At 32.7% G+C, this 18,637-nt stretch overlaps 2 protein-coding genes and 1 pseudogene across 2 annotated transcripts; 1 reads left to right on the top strand and 2 right to left on the bottom strand.

Moving 5' to 3' along the window:
- Positions 1–1,708: 1,708 nt before the first annotated feature.
- On the top strand, positions 1,709–4,635 carry LOC114398868 (probable F-box protein At2g36090). Its single transcript, XM_028360980.1, has 2 exons — positions 1,709–2,531; positions 4,535–4,635. The coding sequence occupies exons 1-2, from the start codon at positions 1,709–1,711 to the stop codon at positions 4,633–4,635; spliced, it is 924 nt and encodes a 307-aa protein (XP_028216781.1).
- Positions 4,636–9,936: 5,301 nt separating this feature from the next.
- On the bottom strand, positions 9,937–13,724 carry LOC114400605 (mRNA-decapping enzyme-like protein). Its single transcript, XM_028363132.1, has 8 exons — positions 13,344–13,724; positions 13,231–13,271; positions 13,004–13,053; positions 12,440–12,581; positions 12,152–12,208; positions 11,663–11,780; positions 11,081–11,536; positions 9,937–10,597 (listed from the first exon to the last, which is right to left on the bottom strand). Exons 1-8 carry the CDS (start codon positions 13,500–13,502, stop codon positions 10,541–10,543), a joined length of 1,080 nt encoding a protein of 359 aa, XP_028218933.1. The 5' UTR covers positions 13,503–13,724; the 3' UTR covers positions 9,937–10,540.
- A 1,217-nt stretch (positions 13,725–14,941) lies between these two features.
- Positions 14,942–18,598, bottom strand: LOC114399152 (annotated as a pseudogene).
- Between the last annotated feature and the right edge of the window lie 39 nt (positions 18,599–18,637).

Genomic DNA, 18,637 nt, shown 5'->3' with positions numbered 1-18,637 from the left:
GTACATAATTCTTATTTTTAATAAATATTTGATTTTTTTCCTTAATGAATTTTTGTTTTTTTTTGTTTTTACACTTATTTTTAGTCTCTTATAAATAATTTTTTTCCATTTGTTATTAGTCTGAACTGAAATAAAATTTGTTAATTTATTATAAAACAAACACAAAATTTACTAATTTATCAAAAATTAAAAAAAATATCAAGGATCAAAAATAAAAATCTTATTAATTTTATTAAAGATTCAACGCAAATAAAAAATTTATTAGATAACAAACATAAAAATCAAATATTTATTAAAGATCAATGATATATTTAAATTTTTTTAATTACAAAAAGTAAGATAAGATAAACACACTCAAAGTGGTTATTTTTCTTTCAACATAATTTATTTCATATTCAAGATGTGTTGAGTAAATTTTATTCATTAGGAAAGAGACCTTGATTAATCCTGAGTGTAACTAAAGTTTGACAAAAAATTATTTCCACTAAAAATTAAATTTGGATAATATCCAACTATTCAATCTTAATTAAAACATATTAAACATTGAAAAAGATATTGAGAGAAATTAAGAATTCTTCTTATTTTTTAGATTCATGAACCCAATTCAATTCATTAAGATTTTTCATTCATATTTTTTTTCATCAAAAGAGTTTTATAAAACTTTTAGACTCTCAAATTTAAAGTTTCTTACTTTTAAGCAATTCACAAAATTCAACAAACAATAAACAATATTTCATAAGTATGTAATACTCTTTGTATTTCATAATTAAGTATGTAATACTCTTTGTAGTAGTAATACTTATTTATCGTATTAACAATAAAAAATTGGTTGGAAAAAAATTCTATCTAACAAGACTTCTTAGTATATAAATTCCATTAAACCAAAAGGAAGAATCGTCGAATCAGTTAGTTAAACATATTTTAATCACCAACTCTATTTACGTTTTAGGCAAACATTTTAATTTTTAAGCTTGACGCTTGCGCAGGCAGGTAATGGGATGTGACAATGACATTAACATGGGGATGGAAATGCGTAGCGTAACCTATCCCCATCTTTCAGTTTTTAAAGCTTTTTATATGCATTAGACAACGGCAACGCATATCGCATTCCCATGAAAATATGTCGTCTCTCTATTTTCAGGATATGCATAATCCTATAAGTCACCTCAAATTAAATACTTGATCGATAGTCTGTTCAATTTTTTTTTTTTTAAAAAAAGATTCATTTTCATAAAATAAATCAATAATCTAAATACGCATTAAATCTCTAATCATTGTCAATAAAAAATACAAATCCACCAACAAAACAAAAATTAAAATACGAAGGAATTTGGTACTCTAATCGGGACCACTGTCCACTTTACATTATATCACAACATGAGCATGGTTCATGTTTATTTATTTTTTATATGAATCACTGTTCATGTTTTGTTTTTTTTATATGATTTTAGCAAGCGTGTGAGCTCAGCAGAGCAAATAGAAAAATACCGAATGGGCCATAAGTAAAGTCAGTCTCACCGTGTTGATGGCTAGTGCAGTCAACGGTGGTAGTAGGGTAGTATTGTAAATAACTCAAAATGGAATGGAAGGGGCATTTGAAATCTGATTTTGACTCCTCAATCGTCCTTCTTATTACCGATTGTCCTTCTCTATATATAAGAAGTGGCAACCAAAATCTGCCACTTCAAGGCTTCAAGCTAAGCACACTATGGCTTGCATCGATAACACGGCCACCACCTCTACTGACGAAGCAGGCGGAGCCACCACCATCACCGCCGTGCATCCCGACATAATTCAAACCCACATCCTCACGTGCCTGGACGGCCCGTCGCTCGCCTCCGTCGCCAGCACGTGCTCCCAACTCCACGCTCTCTCAGCGCGCGAGCCTCTCTGGGAGAACATTTGCCACTCCACGTGGCCCTCCACGAGCTCGCCACGCGTCCGCCACGTCATGTCCACGTTCCCACGCGCGTCTCTGTCCTTTTTCTCCGACTCGTTCCCTTCGTTCGCCGCGGCGCGCGAAGGTTCTTCTTCGCGCGCACCGGAGCTGATTTCCGCTGTGGACATCTTCCACCGGCGGCGGGCGGTGCTGTCGAGAGTGGTGGAGACGGAGACGGAGTCCGACTGGTTCCGGTGCTCGCCGTTTCGAATCGATGTTCTTGATCAGAAGGAGGCAGTGGCGACGGCGATGGAGTATCCACGGAGCGAGGAAGCGTGTGAGATTCTGGGCGAGGATTTGAGGTTGAGTTGGATAGTGGTGGATCCGAATGGAAAGCGTGCGGTGAATGTGTCGAGTGGGAGAGTGGTGTCGGTGGAGCGGCACTGGCTGAGCGGGGAGGTGAAGGCGCGGTTCGCGACGGTGGTGGGCGGAGGGGAGAGGGGGACGGCGGTGGAGGTGGCGCTGTGCAGCGTGACTGTGACTTTCGGGGGTGAGATGCAGGTGAGGGAAGCGTGTCTGCAGATGGAGGACATGGATGGAATGTTCCTGAATGGTAGGGACAGTTTGGGGATTTTGCAGCGGGCATTGGAGGGTATAAGGGGAACATTACTGAAGGACGGAAAGGAGGAAGAAGGGAGGAATAGATACTTGGAATTCATAAAGAGAAAGATGGAGAGAAAAGATAAAAAAGAAAGAGATGAGAGGAGGTTGGATATGCTCTGCGTGCCTCTCGCGCTTTTGTCCTTTGCGGCTTTTTCTACACTCTTTCTCTTCTGAATCAATATACACTATCACTTCAAATTCAATAAACACAACACGGAAAAATTGTACAAAATTAATTTAACAAACTAAGTGTCAGTCGATGCTGTAATGTCGCATACTAGTTTATTTATTTAAAACAGTAATGAATAGTGAATGGGTTCTTCTACCAGCTGCAAATATTTTGGCATCATCACTGAATCTTTTGTTTTATATAGTGATAGTGATAAAAAAAAATACTATTATTGTTTTGTTTTTCTTTTGCTAATCTTCCATCACGAAACATGAACATGGCTGTCGTGAATTTTGTGCACGATAACATTTTTCAAGTGGGTTTGTTACTGATATAAAAAATATGAATTATGTTAGATGTTTTTAAGTGATCTTCTTCCTTAGCCAAGTTCCTTCTCCAATGACTGGGTGTACTATCACTATTGAAAAGGATCAAGCACGTCTTTGATATCTGAATACCACCTTCATTTGCACCGTCCACCCCTCATAGTTGGTTCCATCAAAGATTGGTAGTTTCGCTAGGATTTGGTTGTTGTTCTTCAACATCGCCATTGTTCACTGTCGTACGCCGCCATGGATCGTATAGCTTTGGTGTCAATTGTTGGAAAGGATCAAGATTTCTTGGTAGTATTTTGGAAAAGATTGAACAAGGGAGAAATAGAGTGAATAATAAAAAAATAGCAACTTCTGGAAAACAGGAATTAAGTGCCAAAAAAATCACACACACATGACAAGGGTTTACACGTTGTTTTTATATACTAAGTAAAGTTTAACCATAGTTAATTAACAACTCAATTATTATGGCTAACCTCTAATGCATTTCACAAACTAACAAAATTGGACAATTACATTTGAATTACACTACTTTTAACAATCAGAAAAGGAATCTCGATGCTTAAGTGAATGTATGTAAAGGATGTGTGTAATGGATGAATGTCACTTACTTCTACTTCTGTTGCTCTTTTTCCATTAATAATTGAGAATAACAATCGAATTGGTAACTGTCCATGTTATCTACTAAGAACAATGTGTGATCGTGGTGGTCGTCCCTGTGGATCTGTACAGTACAATTTAGAAGCTAGGACGAGTATTTTTAAACGCTGGAAAGTATAAGAATCAAGTGCACTCCATTCTTGGGTTTCGGGGTTCAAACTTTGTTTCGAGATTTAATGAATTGTACAACTCAAGTTTGTTAAAGGAAACAAACAGAGGCCTAGATGTCCCAACGCCAACGCGACACTTTATTTGTCATTGAATAGTAAATAAGTAATAAATTTGAAACTTGGGTAGACGGTGACTTTACTTGGGGTGCATGCAACCCACGTTATATTTAATATTATATTGAATGATTTAGGTTGCTTAGATAAATTTCTTTATCAATATTTATAGAAAAAATAAAGAGATAAAATCAATTAAAATTTTAAAATCAACATAATTGGTTTTTATTTATAAAAAAACATTTATTTTATTTTCTTTTAGTAAAAAATTAAAATTTTAAGATCAACTTTAGTTCATTTTAATTTACACAAAATATATAATTTATTTCACCTTTTTATTTTCATCATTTATAAATTTATAGACAAGTTACGTTAGATTTAATGCGTTGCCTAAAACTATTGAGAAAGTAAATCTGACTACCTTCATGAAAAATGTTTTGGCTATTCAACTCAGTGGCAACACGTCCTCCGTGTTCATAAACCTTTTGCAATACTCCAAAAAAAACATAAGAATAACGAGGTACATTTGCAGATCTATAAATTCTCAAATGGATTGGAAGTTGAAAGCTTTAAGCCCTCTTGAATTTCTCAATTTGCCATGCACCAGTGAAGGAGGAGGAGGTCCAGTTTCCATCCAGTTCAACTTTTTTCAAGCCATGCATGCTTCCTTCCCTGGTTATGGCTGAGCACCATAATCAGAATGCTTGAGGTCGATCGGGTATTTGTCAACTTGGTACCGAGTTTCTCGACTATATATCATTAATTCATTATATTTGGTTATCAACCTAATACCAAGGTGACAAATTTGATAGTTGAGAACAGTAATAAAGGACAAAATTATGTTTGGGATTCTCCCACAAAGTGAGTAATTGTCTCCTAACACAAGGGTTTAACGTCCAATACTAAGCAAAAATGAAAAACACACATTCAAATGGTCCAGCGATAAACAATTTTTAGATCGATTTTCTGAAGTTATATGTGACCGAAACATTTATGTATCTTTTTTTAATTATATTTTTCATTTTTTATCTATCTTTTTAATTCATTTTATATATTCTGAAAGAATGATAATATATGGACATTTTTACATGTCATTCACGCTGTCAAGTTTACTTGTATTTAATTATCAAGTTTCTTACATTAGAGTTGTACTTGTACGTAATGTACCTTAAAAACTCACTTTTGATTTTCCAAAATGTTAGGCACATACTCAAATTTAGGTGAATTTAGGTGCTATTAATTGGCATGCGGTTTCTCTAATCTCTAAGCAGCAGTGCCGCTTGTTGGGTAGTAATAGTATAGAAGTTGATTCAGGGTGTTTTTGTTGAATGCTGTATTTTTTTATTTTTTTTTTGGACAGAGAATGCTGTATTTTCTTAGTAGGATACATCTTGTACTCTATTTGTTTATTAATATAGTTTGCCTTTTTTTATATATAAAAAAAAGGTACACACTGATCAAATAATTCTAGTAGACAAATAAAGAGAGAAGAGAAAGATAAATGTATATAAGATATAATAGGGAGATAAAGATAGACAAAAATTATGAGTATTAATAAAATGTTTAGAGTAATAAAGTGTTAATATATAATCACTGTTTACGTTTACATTATTCCTTTTGTATAATAAAATGATATACGAATACTTATCCAGGAGGCAGAGAGAATGATGGTGTACCTTAGAATTCACTTTTGATGCTTTTAATCTTACATTTGACATTATTACTTTTATTTAGTCAAAGTACGTGTTAGGCAACAAATTCTCACTAGAAGAATTAATCTTATTATATTGCACATGTTTAATTAGAATAACATTATTTCTCTAAGAAGATTCATGTATCCATAGAGGAAAATAAAGTACAAAATCATTGGATTAGTTATATTTAAATGTATCAAAAATAGATTAATGAATTTTAACAAATGGTAATGATTTAAAAAACGTAAAACATTAAAAAAATAAAATGTTACCTTATTTTTTTAATATAGATTATTTTATTATATGACCAAATTAAATACTCTGTCATTTTCGATGATGGTGAGGTAATTGATTCTATGATAGTTTTGATGTAGCAAAAAAGGGTAGAAAAGTATTAAGTCAAATTTATAAACAATTTGCATAAATTACAAGTAGCCGTCTTAGCTCAGTGGTTGAGAGCGCGTGACTTTTTTTCAATTGGAAATATAGATCTGAATCATTTAGCTTTAGTTCTATTACTCTACTCGCATTTTTCTTGAATAAAAATATTTTTAAGAGTCATAAGAACTTATTCTATACACTCAGCATTTTTTTTATTTATTATTCCTTTCAAATAAAATTTTTAATTTAAATTTAAGTATTTAAATTTTAACATATTATATCGATAAAAGTGATGTGTTTTCACTTTAATAATTTATTTTCATAACCATCTCACCTATTGAATTTTATCTCTTTAAGCTTTTATTAATAAATTTAATATATATTATTAATAATACAATATTTATTATTCTAGTTAACTTTTATTTTATACATTTTATTTTAATTTCAAAATAACTATACAATGCTTCTTTAATTTTTATATAAAAATTGTATTCAAATTCAAAAATACTTGAGCAGTGTATAGAAAACATGCTAAATTAATACATTGAGTAGATGAAAATTAATTTTCACATATGATTAAAATAAAATTATGAATTTAGTTAGAATATATCAATAATATAAAAGTTTTATAGAGTCCTCCAATAATGGATTGTCATCTACGGTATGATTATTTTTTATAATATATATTTTAAATGAAATATCTAAGTTGATATTGAATTAATTAACAATGTAAAAAATATTATTGCTACATTCAATCGAAATCAAACTCTTAAAATATTCATATTTATATCTATATAATAAATTAGAATGCACAGAAAAATGACACTCTTGGTCTGTCTATTTTTTCATTAATAGAAATTATCAATAGTTTAAAATAACTTTATATCACAATTTAAATGGTTTATTATAATTAAATTTAAAATATAATTTATATATAAGTAATTTATATATTATTAATTTTAATAATATAAAAAACATTTAGTCTGTACTTTACAAACTAAAATATTAATATGCATTGAAAGAAAGAAAAAAAAATTAAAATACTTAATACATTTAGTATTTTCATTTTCTTCGTTCACTGAAGAAATAGTTTAATGTTTACATTACAGTTTTTCAGTGATTAATACCTTGTAGTAAACTAGTAATTATTAATATATATTGAAGGACAAAAAACTCATTTCGTATTTTCAATCTCTTCCTTAACAAAAAAAAATAAATAAATAAAAAAAAAAAATAATAAAAAAAAAAAATATATATATATATATATATATATATATATATATATATATATATATATATATATATATATATTAGTTTTCAGTCTCTAAGAAATAAGAAATGTGATTGAATATCATTTAGTCCTTGTGAGATTAAATTGTTGCCCATTTTTAGTGACTCTCAGGGACTAATTATTTAGCAATAAAAATAATCGGAGACTAAAAATGACAATTTTTAAAGGGACTATAACTCAATTTAAAATTCATCAAAGACTTGAAACTTATTTAATCCTACTTTAAAATACCTTTTACTACACCGATTATTTATGTTTTTTTATTGGTATAATACTTTTTATTTACACGGACAATTTATGGAAAAAAAATAGTTGAGTCAGAATTTTTGCCACAAAGATGTGGCCTGAACAACCAGCATTTAGTTGTCATAATTCGGGCTTGTGTAACTTCTTACTCTTAGGCTCTTGGCACAAACACCCTATACTATGACAGTTTATCCTTCTGCTAACAAACAACCACAAAATTCTCCACTTGTGCTGAGCAATGCTTCTAATTGTTGTGTGCATAATGCATCTATAATCCTAATAAAAAAACTCAATTTTACATATGCGACGAGCAAGAGCTGATGAAAGAAAGATTGATGTTATTTTCCAACATATCTCTTGCTCAAGTACATTTTAATAAACATTATATATCATTATAGTCAGAGGGAAAATCGAGTATCTGGTGTTGGTGTTGGTTCAGGAGGTCCTATGGCAATTGGAATTTCACCACGAGTGTTGATATTGGGCTTTGGATAATCAACAAAGATAACACGTCCATTTAATGTCTGCAAAAAATTTCTGTTATTAGTCCTCAGTTCTAACTCAACAAAGAACAGGTGAGTCCCAAGTTTGAGAAGCAAAGGTGAATAATTTTGATAATGAAATTATAACAGAAATGCTTTTCAAAGGTTAATAATTTTGATAATGAAAGGAGAAATGTGATTTTCCCATTGATGGGCATAAAAGATTATGCAAGACACAACACTTAACCTTAGGGCAAGCTCAGTTGATGAAAAAATAAAAAATAAAAACCTCTACCATTTTTCTATTTTCAGGTTCAAAATTATGTTTTCCAGAGTGTAAGCAGTTATGTCCGATAAAGGCGATAATCATAAACAAAGAGATTTTCTATTTGGATAACTTTTCAATAAACAGTTATAAGAGAAGAAAATAAGAAGGTAAAATGAGTTTCTGCAGTGAGTTAAAATTAGCATAGACATAAGTTAAAATCAACTTTCAAAGAGGGTAGACAAGAGAGCTTCAGCTTCCACAAATAAGCTTATGCATAAAAAATTAATTATTTTAACTTCTTGTTATTTTATTTTTGTACAAGTTTTAAGTTTACCCTATTGTTCACACAGTGTCAAGAAGCTTATCATTCAGAGCAGGAAACAACAAAGTTATATAATTTCGTTAACAAGAACAAAAAGGACATTAAACAACAAAAATTAATTACACAGGTGAGGAAATTGATTTCCTTAATTTTGCTTTGTGGAGGAACAAAACATACAGTGGTTTCTTCAATGGAAAATAAAAACAGAAAGAGAGAGTGCATATGTAAGCAATTCCCCGTCGAAAAGAGACAAGATTTTATTTCTATTGGCCTCGATTATTTTTCTGACGGCAGCCATGGAATTCAATTAAACGGGATCAACATACACCCAAAGCCCAAACCAAAAGTGGCCTTTTCTGCCATACCTAGCACACTACCTTGCATTACTCATATTTCGACGAATAACTTAATTAAGTATTTGCTGTAAAAAAGAAACTTCATTATTTATTAATAAAAAAATTACATAGGGATTTATAATATTTTATAATAAAAATTATAGATTTATTTATAAATGTAATTTTAAAATTTATTGAAATAAGTTTTTTAAAAAAGTTCATTTTAACGACTTTGGCTTGAAATTTATTGATAAACTAAATTTATTGATTGAACATTTTTTTAATTAAATTCAAAATATAACCTTATTGAAAAAATGATTTAAGATTGGATTATTTTAATACTCATACAAATAATATATAAAAAATATAATTGAAGAGATGTTCCATGATATGTAGTTTAAAATAAATTATACACATACAAAAGACTATCATTTTAGTATTTGTTTGGTTTTGGTCTCAGCCTCACTGCTACTTGACTTCTGTTACATGCTAAATTGATTGATTGCATTTTAAGCCATCATAAAAAGGATATAAAAATTATTCAAAATGTCTACTTTTTTTATTTTCCCTCCTACCTTCTTTTCAAATGAACAAAAAGAAAGAAAACTAATCATTTTAATGTTTTTATGTACCTCCCTTTTTCTTATTCTAAGCAATAACAATTTTTTTTTCTATTTATTCTCTCCTCACATCAAAACAAAGCATTAATGATTATTTTTGTTCATTAATTTGCTTTTCAAGCTGAATCCTATGCCCTTGCTCACAAATAAACAAAAGTTCCTGCTCCAGCTCATAACAAATGGAGGTGTGTGTTTGATTTATTGGCAACACAAATTCCAAGATCATTAAAACGGAGAAGTATGTGAGAGCAAGCTTTTGAATGAACGTCCATTAAAGGTTTTCAAACACACTATAAAACAATGTGTCTGGCACTCCAGAGAAACAAACTTTCTCGCACTTAAAAATTTCAAAATAGGCAAATTTAAGGACTAAATTGAAATTGAATTATTTATTTATTTATATCTAACTGCATGCTAAGCATGAGATTGTATGCATCTTCATTGGTCGATAGAGGACTTGTCCAACTTAATGCAAAGACACAATCGACAGAACCATGATTGTATTTAAAACCACAAAGTACAGACAACAAAGGGTAATAAGGCGACACTGACATCGAAACACTTTTATCATTGTGAAGATACAGACGGCTATTTCTACAATACACAACAGAGTTGCAGTGTAAGAATACACAGAAGCTTCACCATTAGTTTTTTGTGCGTAAACGTGGAGCAATCGTTATATCAACATAGTGATTAAGATCATTCTTTTTGCCATTGTTTTCTCTTATAACTAGTTCACGTATACACACATAAAGTCAGTGGTGAAGATCATAGTGTATTAATGCACCATATGATTTGTTAGTATATTGTGGAATTGGCCATTACAGATGTATCGTGCAAAGTTGTGGCTAAAGCTAAAGACGGACGGATGTCTATACTAGGTTACACCTCCTGTTAGATGTGACGGTGTGTAACTACAATATACAGAACTAACTTTATATGCAGTTTCCATCCAACCTTCAGTGTTTGATTACTCATGAATGACTCACCTTCAGTAATGCCTGGAACATCATGTCAATGAATTGATCCTCCTGGCACAGGAAAATTCCATTAGAAGACAACAATTTAACAAGAAGAGAGGCATTTAAATAAAGCAAGCATTGGATAAAAAAGATAAAGCAAATCATATTTTGTTACTTCAGTTTTCTTGTAGACTAGAGATTCAATTTATATTGAAATCCTAAACATGAAAATTCTAAAGTAGCATACTGAAAAACTTATGTTAAAGTTTCTCCCTTTTCCAATTATTCACAATCTTTTTCAAAACCTCAATATTAATAATTTGGATAGATAATTAGGTGGCATACTTCCAGTGTAATAGCTAAATATTCATTAACTATATAATAGCTATGGGTCAAACTAGACTTTCTTCCGTGGGGAAGATCTCCCTTTATTTTAACCCACCCAACCCCCAAACTAAAAGTAATTGAATGACAACTTAAAAATACAATTAAATTAATAATGGTCAACACACATAAGGGAACTAAAACAAAGATGGCAAAATCATGAAATACCTGAACCAATGATAAAAGTGCATCACGGACATTATCCCTGCTGAATACAGGTCTATTTGGAGTGGAGCTTGAAATAGGGGTAAGAGAAAGAGGAGGGTTAGGGGGAGGGAAGGGTTGAAGTACTGGAGTGCCATATTGGCGTGGCAGATTCAGGGAATGTTGAACAGCTGCACTAGGTTGCACAGATGAAGAAATAGGTGGAACTAACAGTGAAGATGAAGACGTCGATGCAAAAAACGTGGAAGGCTTAACAAGATTAATGATTTGATTGCCACTCTTGGCTGTTTCAAGAGAGTCAAGAGGGAAGCCTGATATCGATGAAGTTGAATGAGAGGCAGATGGAATTTGCACAGCAGGTGCAGTAGAGAATAAACCACTAGGAGCAGAAGTGACAGTTGCAGAATGCTGTCTAAAATTTTCCATATTGGAAGCATAATTTCCAGTAACCTTCAATGTCTGCAACAATTGAATTAAAAAAATTCTAAAGCCACATACATCATATAATAAAGAGTGCAACAACGTCACATTGCAGAAGTATTCACCAAAAAGCAGATAAAATTGACATGCAACAACATTACGTACGCTTAAGAAGTTTGTATTTGCAGGATCTTCAACAGCATCAATTGCAGAAGCAGTAGCTGAAGACGACTCTAGAGGGCTTTCCGGGATAATTGACACTGGCTGAAGTTCCTCAGACTCACTATAATATATAAAAACATCAGGCATTAGATATTCAACTTTCATAAATCTAACTAGGAGTGATCATTAAGTGGAAGTAATTAACATATAGGAAGCACACCATAGTATGCAGAGCGGCCAACCCCAAAATCAATATAGGAGGATGGCCACTCAAGTTAAATAATATATACCATATACCATTTTGGGGGGGGGGGGGGGGGGGGCATTAAGCTGCCGCAAATGCAAAAAAATGGTCCACAATCTGAAATTCATAGTTGCCAAAGATTGTGACACTCTACTGTGATACAAATGTGATTGATAATGATAACTAGGATTCAAAGAGATATAAATAGAGACAACTTCATATTATATAAAATTTACAAAAATCCTTACCTTATGTTAACAGGCAGTACTGTAGTTGGAGCAGTCTTTGGGTATGCATTAAGTATCCTGTAAATTGAATTTGGAAAATTATGAAGATTTATACAACTAGCAGATAAGCATCCTGCATCTCAATTTCACGGAGTATATTACTAACCAGAAAAAAAGAGGTCCTCACAGTTTAGACCAGATTGATAATAAATTAGCATCTTGTAAGTTGTAACTAAAAGTTTCAGCATAAACAAGCAAAGAAAAACACTATGAATAACTTGAGTGGAGAAAATTAATAAATTACCATACCTGTTAAAGAGATTTGCAACTTCTTCACATTCATCTGGATTGTAAAACCATATTCCGTTAACTTCTTGAGCAGCATTCCGATACAACAGGTACGGCTTTTTAAGTTCATACTCAAAATCCAATAGATTCTCCACTAGGTTATCTGTCAGGACAAAGATCAGAAAGATAGCTGTTAAAGTAGTGAATAGATAGCACAGATTCAGAAATGTGGCAATAATAAATGAGTAAATACTAAATAGTCTATGCACTTAAGGTGTAAGGACAATGTAAGGGAATTTTGGGTTATCATTCAATCACAAATTGCTACATATGTATGTTTATTGACTTCTATTACATTAAAAGTCACACCAACCATAACCTATATCTGATTAATTGAAAGTGTAGAAAATTTTACAGAGAAATTAAACTATGAATAAATTTAGCATTGCCAAAAAGTGCACGTTACTTACCACAACCACAAATAATTAGTAATAATTAGCCCCTAAACCTTTTTTTCATTTTCATCTAGTAAGACTAATTTTCGCAATAATAATAATAATTTAATAAAAAAGTACAAATCTGAACCTGTATTCCGTCGATTCATGACGATGAACTGAAACCGTGGTTGTGAATTCCTGAACAAGAACAGTAAAATCGATGAACGATCCAAGTGCATATGAATGCATCAATGCATACAACGGATATATATATATATATATAAAGAGAGAGAGAGAGAGAGAGAGAGAGAGAGAGAGAGAGAGAGAGAGAAGAAGAAGAAGCAGAAGAAGAGAGAGTGTTGTCGATCACCTCACCTCTTGACAACGAAGAGAGATCCTTCAACATCCTTGCGACTCTAGAACGAGTAAAACAGAAGATGAGAGAAGAAAGTGGGAAGAAGCGAAGAGAAAGAAAGAAAAGAACGAACCCACTGGTTGCTTTCGATGTTGAAGTCGTAGAAGGAGACATGCGCGGCGGTGAAGAGAATCTCTTCGATGAACGGATCGATTCGCTGGAGCACCGTGAGATTCAGCACCTTCGTGCTCTGCTGATCCAGATTCGGCGTCAATTTCTTCGTCTGAGACATTTCAATTATTTTCTCACACTAACTAGCTCGCTCAAACCCTCCAAGAACTCGAGATTTTGATTTTTGACTGGTGTGTTTGTTTCTTCCAAGACTAACGCAAGAAACCAAAAATTGACTCGCACTCACTCCAAGCAAAGAACCTATCTATACTCAAACTTCGAACCCACCCAAATCGAGTACTCGTTAAATAAAATTATGAACAATGACTCTCAAATTACAAAGAGTTTAATAGCTATGCCAATGCAAGAAAGTTTTTATAGTACCATCAAATTATAAAATTATATGATTCTTTAGGTAATTACTATAAAATTTAATAAACTTAAAAGATTGTTTCCTCTATATAAAAAATAATATAAGATTGTTAGTGCATAATTTTTTTCTCAATTATAAATACATATAATCTATGGTTGGATTTGCAAGAAATTTTGGCAACTAATTTCTTTTATATATATAGGGGTGGGCTCCCATCAAGTTGGTTCGGGTTTAAAAATACTTGGATTCAAATAGCCCAATGTTATTCATGTACTAAAAAACATATCAATGTTATTCAATTTGAGCTAGATAATTTCATTTTAATTGATTTGATTTTAAATTTAATTAACCGAACTGTTTTACAAAATTCAGTTTTAAAAAAATAATTCTGAACTGATTATAGACAAGTTTTCAAATTGCTTTTTTTTTAATTAAAAAATGATTTGGATGAAAACTATAAACAATAGTGCTGTTCATATTCAGTTTCTGTTTCGGTTACAAACCGATTCGACCCATAACACCCAAAAAGTTTTCTGCACACCCTAGGACTATGGAGTAGTAATATGATGAGATAAGTGTATATTAAGCCTGTATCATGTAGATTCATCCAATGGTAAAAAAAAAGTGGTGTGCAGTGAACCACGTGACCAAGCGATTCACGCTAGAAACATTCTATTCTAGTCATATATATTGGGAAAAATGATACACAAGATAGTCATTATAAAAATTTCATCTAAAAAAAATTATTGTATGTTAAATTAATATTAAACCAATCAAGTTCTAATGATGAAATATTGGGAAAAAAAGGTTTGGGATGAACAAATTAACTGTAAAGTTTGATACACGTAACATAGGGAATTAGGAAACCTGCCCAATGCATACCAAGATAGTATTGAAGTAGACATTTTCAAGTCAAAAAATTTATATTTGTAGACTAATTATTTTGCCTGCTTTCCTTTTCTTTAAAGCATATTCGTTTAACTTTCATTTTTTGGGATCTAATAAGTAATTATATCTATGCTATGATTGATAATCAATCTATTTGCTTTTGTTAATGTACCAAAAGTAAGCTGTAAGTTATAACTTACTTTTGTTACACAACACAAACAAATAGATTATCCTACCATAATGCGGAAAGTGGAACAAATCTATCTCATTTTATATAATTAATTTTTCATTATGATACAGTTCCTCGGCTGACAAAAAAAATTAAAAAATAAATGCTTTGAGATGTGTGCTCAGTTCTGCATGCCTAAGTGTTATGCAGCTCACATTATTCTAAAGCTCACAACAACAGTGAGTAGAAAAAGGAGAGATCCAAAAATTATTGGGGAGACCTGAACAACAAAATTCTCTTACAAGCAAAAATTGGTGAAACCCGCCCATTGTCCACACCACCTATACAACAACCTTGTTAGAGCTATCAGTAGTGACTTTTTCAATAGAACGAAGCAAGCACTCGGAAACTAAGCACAAGCCAGTGGACCTTGGACAATATTTCCTATTCAATTAGGTATCATTTACCATTTCCAAGGGAATCTTGGGAGGTGTAGGAAACCATTTTATGCGTGGATAGTCCATCCTCGCTGAGCAAGAGCAGCAACCACTTGACTGGCAGCTTCTGCAGTGTCATTCAGTGGAGGATAACTCCAGCTTTCAGTTATCTGTATTTTTGAAACAAAAGTAAGCAAAAAGTAATATTTGTTCAACAAAACATCTACCAGCAACAAACTACAGGCCCGGCAGGCACACATGGTCTGGTAGCAAAGAAGAGGCTGCTCCAAAATCTAAAAGCAGGTCACCAAATATTTCCACTAAGTCACAGGGTCATTTGTAAAGTTCTTCTAACGTTAACTACGTATATTTGAGGGATTGTATCATGGAATAAGAAACCAATTTACATAATCAGCTTTGCAATATAATCAATAGATTTATACTTCCATATCATTCAGTTAAGAGGGGAAAGAGAAGCACAAAGCTAGACACACCCAAAAAAACCCAACACATAACATTACAGCACAGTTAGCAACTCATATTCTCATTCCCAGTGAATGGTCGAGCAATCCCTTGCTCCTGCAAAGAATTTTGGAAGTCAGCAAACTTCCAAGTACACCGTTCTGCTCCAATTATATACACAGGCTTCCTGTGGTAAAAGAGAGAGAGTCATGAAACTATGCATTTCCTTTGAAAACACGAAACAAGAACTTTTTTATTTATTATTGTGAGATGGACGCTTGTCACCATTGATAATTTGGTACATACCCAGTACTGCAGGCCTCACTCAACATGCTAACTGAATCAGCAGTGATAACAAAGGCATCAGCCCAGGCCAGATGTCCCATATGTGGATTTGAACCTAAATGTAACAAAAAAAAAATGCTAGGTAATCTCTGCCTCTGGAACTGGGACTGATAAGTATATTTCTTCTCTTAAGAATATGGAAACTAAGTACCTTCACCATCCCATATTTGGACCTTTGGATTTGAGGCAAATTCTTCAACCAAAATTTTGGAGATCTGCAATACAAATGGATATTATGGATTTATTAAAACAGAAAAAGAAAGTTATAGAGGACAACTAAACTGAGGCCACCATTCCCCCAGGAAACATCATTTATACTTGCCAACACCAAAGCAGTCAAATGACCAAACAGGAGCATGCTCATGATTAGAAGCCAAAACTGATTATAACAAAACATGACTTAGGCAAAAAGATTCTTACTAATTGCATAATCTTTCATACCTTCTCAGGAGTTCTTCTGGAGAAAGATATCCTGATACTCCCACAACTCCATAGAACATTCTGAAGCATAACCACTAACTTCTTTACAAGATCCACACCACAGGGACAATTACCTGACCCCCAGCCAAAAAATAATAAAAAAAAGACTTATGATCAAGAAGGTATATAGCTGTGTGAGACAAAAGGCTTGAAAAAGAAACTTTGCATATATAACCGAAGGTAATGTGTGGAATAAAATGTTTAAGGAAAAAATATTCGGTGCAAGGCATTCAAACATTTGAAAGTTTAAATTTTCAACTCCTTCAAGGGTTCAAATGAGTCAGTATTGATATATGCAAAAATCAAAATTGACCTACTACACTTTGTTAATTTTTCATCCATGAAGTATACAAACATTTGAAAGTTTAAAACAAGCCCAACATTGGATGTAGGGCATGCAATTTCTTTCCTGCTATTAAGTATTAGGTTAGAGTCATTTCAAGGTGTCTTCAATTTGCAATGATACATAAATCAGATGGAAGAAAGGAGTTTCCAATAATACATAAAATAAATATGATTGACCAGATTTCTATTTTCTCCCACAGAAATTGACAAAACTTCATAGAAATAAAGACCAACTGACAGTATGAGAATTTTGGGCCCAGACAAAGGCACATTTTCAACCTTTCAAGATGAAGTTTATACTTTATATAACCACCATTTTTCTACATATATCAAATAGCAGAAAATCTTAATTAACACAATAAAATTTTAAATATAATGGGAAAAGCATTATAACTTCTAAGTTTCTTAATGCAAAATAAAATACCAGTAGGTCCCCCAACATTAACCACAAGCAAGGGCTTTGGCAGAGTTGCTAACTCGTCATGCCAGGCAGAAGCAGCAACCCTAAGAGCAGCAGAATCAGCTTGATGAAGCGCTCCCACAGTGAGAACCTGTAATAATGTAAAATCAGTGACCTTCAAGAAAGGATAAAAAAATATAGTATTTCAACCATAAAATGTTTTTCTTAGGCAGAGACATCAATAGCCGCCAAGCAACAACTGTACCTACCACATTGCAGCCAGGAGGTTCCCATGGAGTCACCCACCTTTGAAGAAACCAAGATATTTGTCGCTAAGCATGAGGAGTCAGAAGATAATAATCATGGCGCGGAGTAATCACAAGATCAAACCTATTCAGTTGAAATCTTGGATGTTGTATCTGTATTAGGCATCAGCAACATACATGACGTATACCTTCATCAATTACATATAAAGATAATCGATTCTCATGGGTAATAGAAAAGGGCATAGCATTAAAACACGCAATAAAGAGAAATAGGCAATTCACATTCACATCAAACCTCAAAAGAAACAAAATAACCTACAGCCTACAGGTGAGTCATTATAAATTTGTCCCGGCAACGGGTATCACAATTTCTCAAAAGCAAGCAACATCCAATATCTTTTGCTATTACCGTTTTCAGAGAAAACGGTGGGGGGGGGGGGAGAAATGAAGACGAATTGGATTGCAACAACAAGCAAAGTGAGGTTGGCTACATGATTACAACAACAAAAGCCTTATCCTACTAATAGCAATGTTTGGAGCTGCAGCACTATGATAAAAAAAAAAATAGTTTTTTTCATGGTGAAAGTAAAACAACATTGGGTTGCATCCTGTTTTTCAGCGATACTGTGATTTTTGGTTGCTCACCATGCAACCAAACACATAACAAGTGAGGTCAGCTACATGAATTACCAATCGTCATTAGACTCAATTAAAGACCAAATCCTAAGAGAAATCATTTCACCTAAAGGTTAAAAAGTGTTCTTATTAAGAAGTTATGTATAAAGTACTTCAATAACACTCAATTATCACATTCACATGGAAGTCATATATGTTGCAATGAACAATAAAGAAAAAAGTGAAAAGTTTAACCTGAACAAGAAAAACATTTTCTGGAGCTAACCGTTTAATGGAGCTGGCAACAGAAATGTCTCGTCCAGATGCAACCACTAACATTGGACCATCCCTACGGATAAAGAGATTCTGCATTCTCAGCGCCGGCGAAGCTGTTTCCGAACACAACGGCTCGCCTAATTGCACCGTCTAGAATTTCCGGCATATTTTACATTCCCAAAATTCAAATGAGAGGGAAA

This window comes from Glycine soja, chromosome 19, assembly GCF_004193775.1.
Source record: "Glycine soja cultivar W05 chromosome 19, ASM419377v2, whole genome shotgun sequence".
Taxonomy (NCBI): Eukaryota; Viridiplantae; Streptophyta; class Magnoliopsida; order Fabales; family Fabaceae; genus Glycine; species Glycine soja.
This window is presented reverse-complemented; position numbering and strand designations above follow the sequence as displayed.

Coding starts and splice junctions, on each gene's coding strand:
- LOC114398868 (XM_028360980.1), top strand. CDS start 1,709: ATGGCTTGCATCGATAACACGGCCACCACCTCTACTGACGAAGCAGGC. Junction 2,532..4,534: donor TTTGCAGCGGGCATTGGAGG/GTATAAGGGGAA, acceptor GCCATGCACCAG/TGAAGGAGGAGGAGGTCCAG.
- LOC114400605 (XM_028363132.1), bottom strand. CDS start 13,502: ATGTCTCAGACGAAGAAATTGACGCCGAATCTGGATCAGCAGAGCACG. Junction 13,054..13,230: donor TCTCTCTTCGTTGTCAAGAG/GTGAGGTGATCG, acceptor GTTCTTGTTCAG/GAATTCACAACCACGGTTTC. Junction 10,598..11,080: donor CACTTTTATCATTGGTTCAG/GTATTTCATGAT, acceptor TTCCTGTGCCAG/GAGGATCAATTCATTGACAT.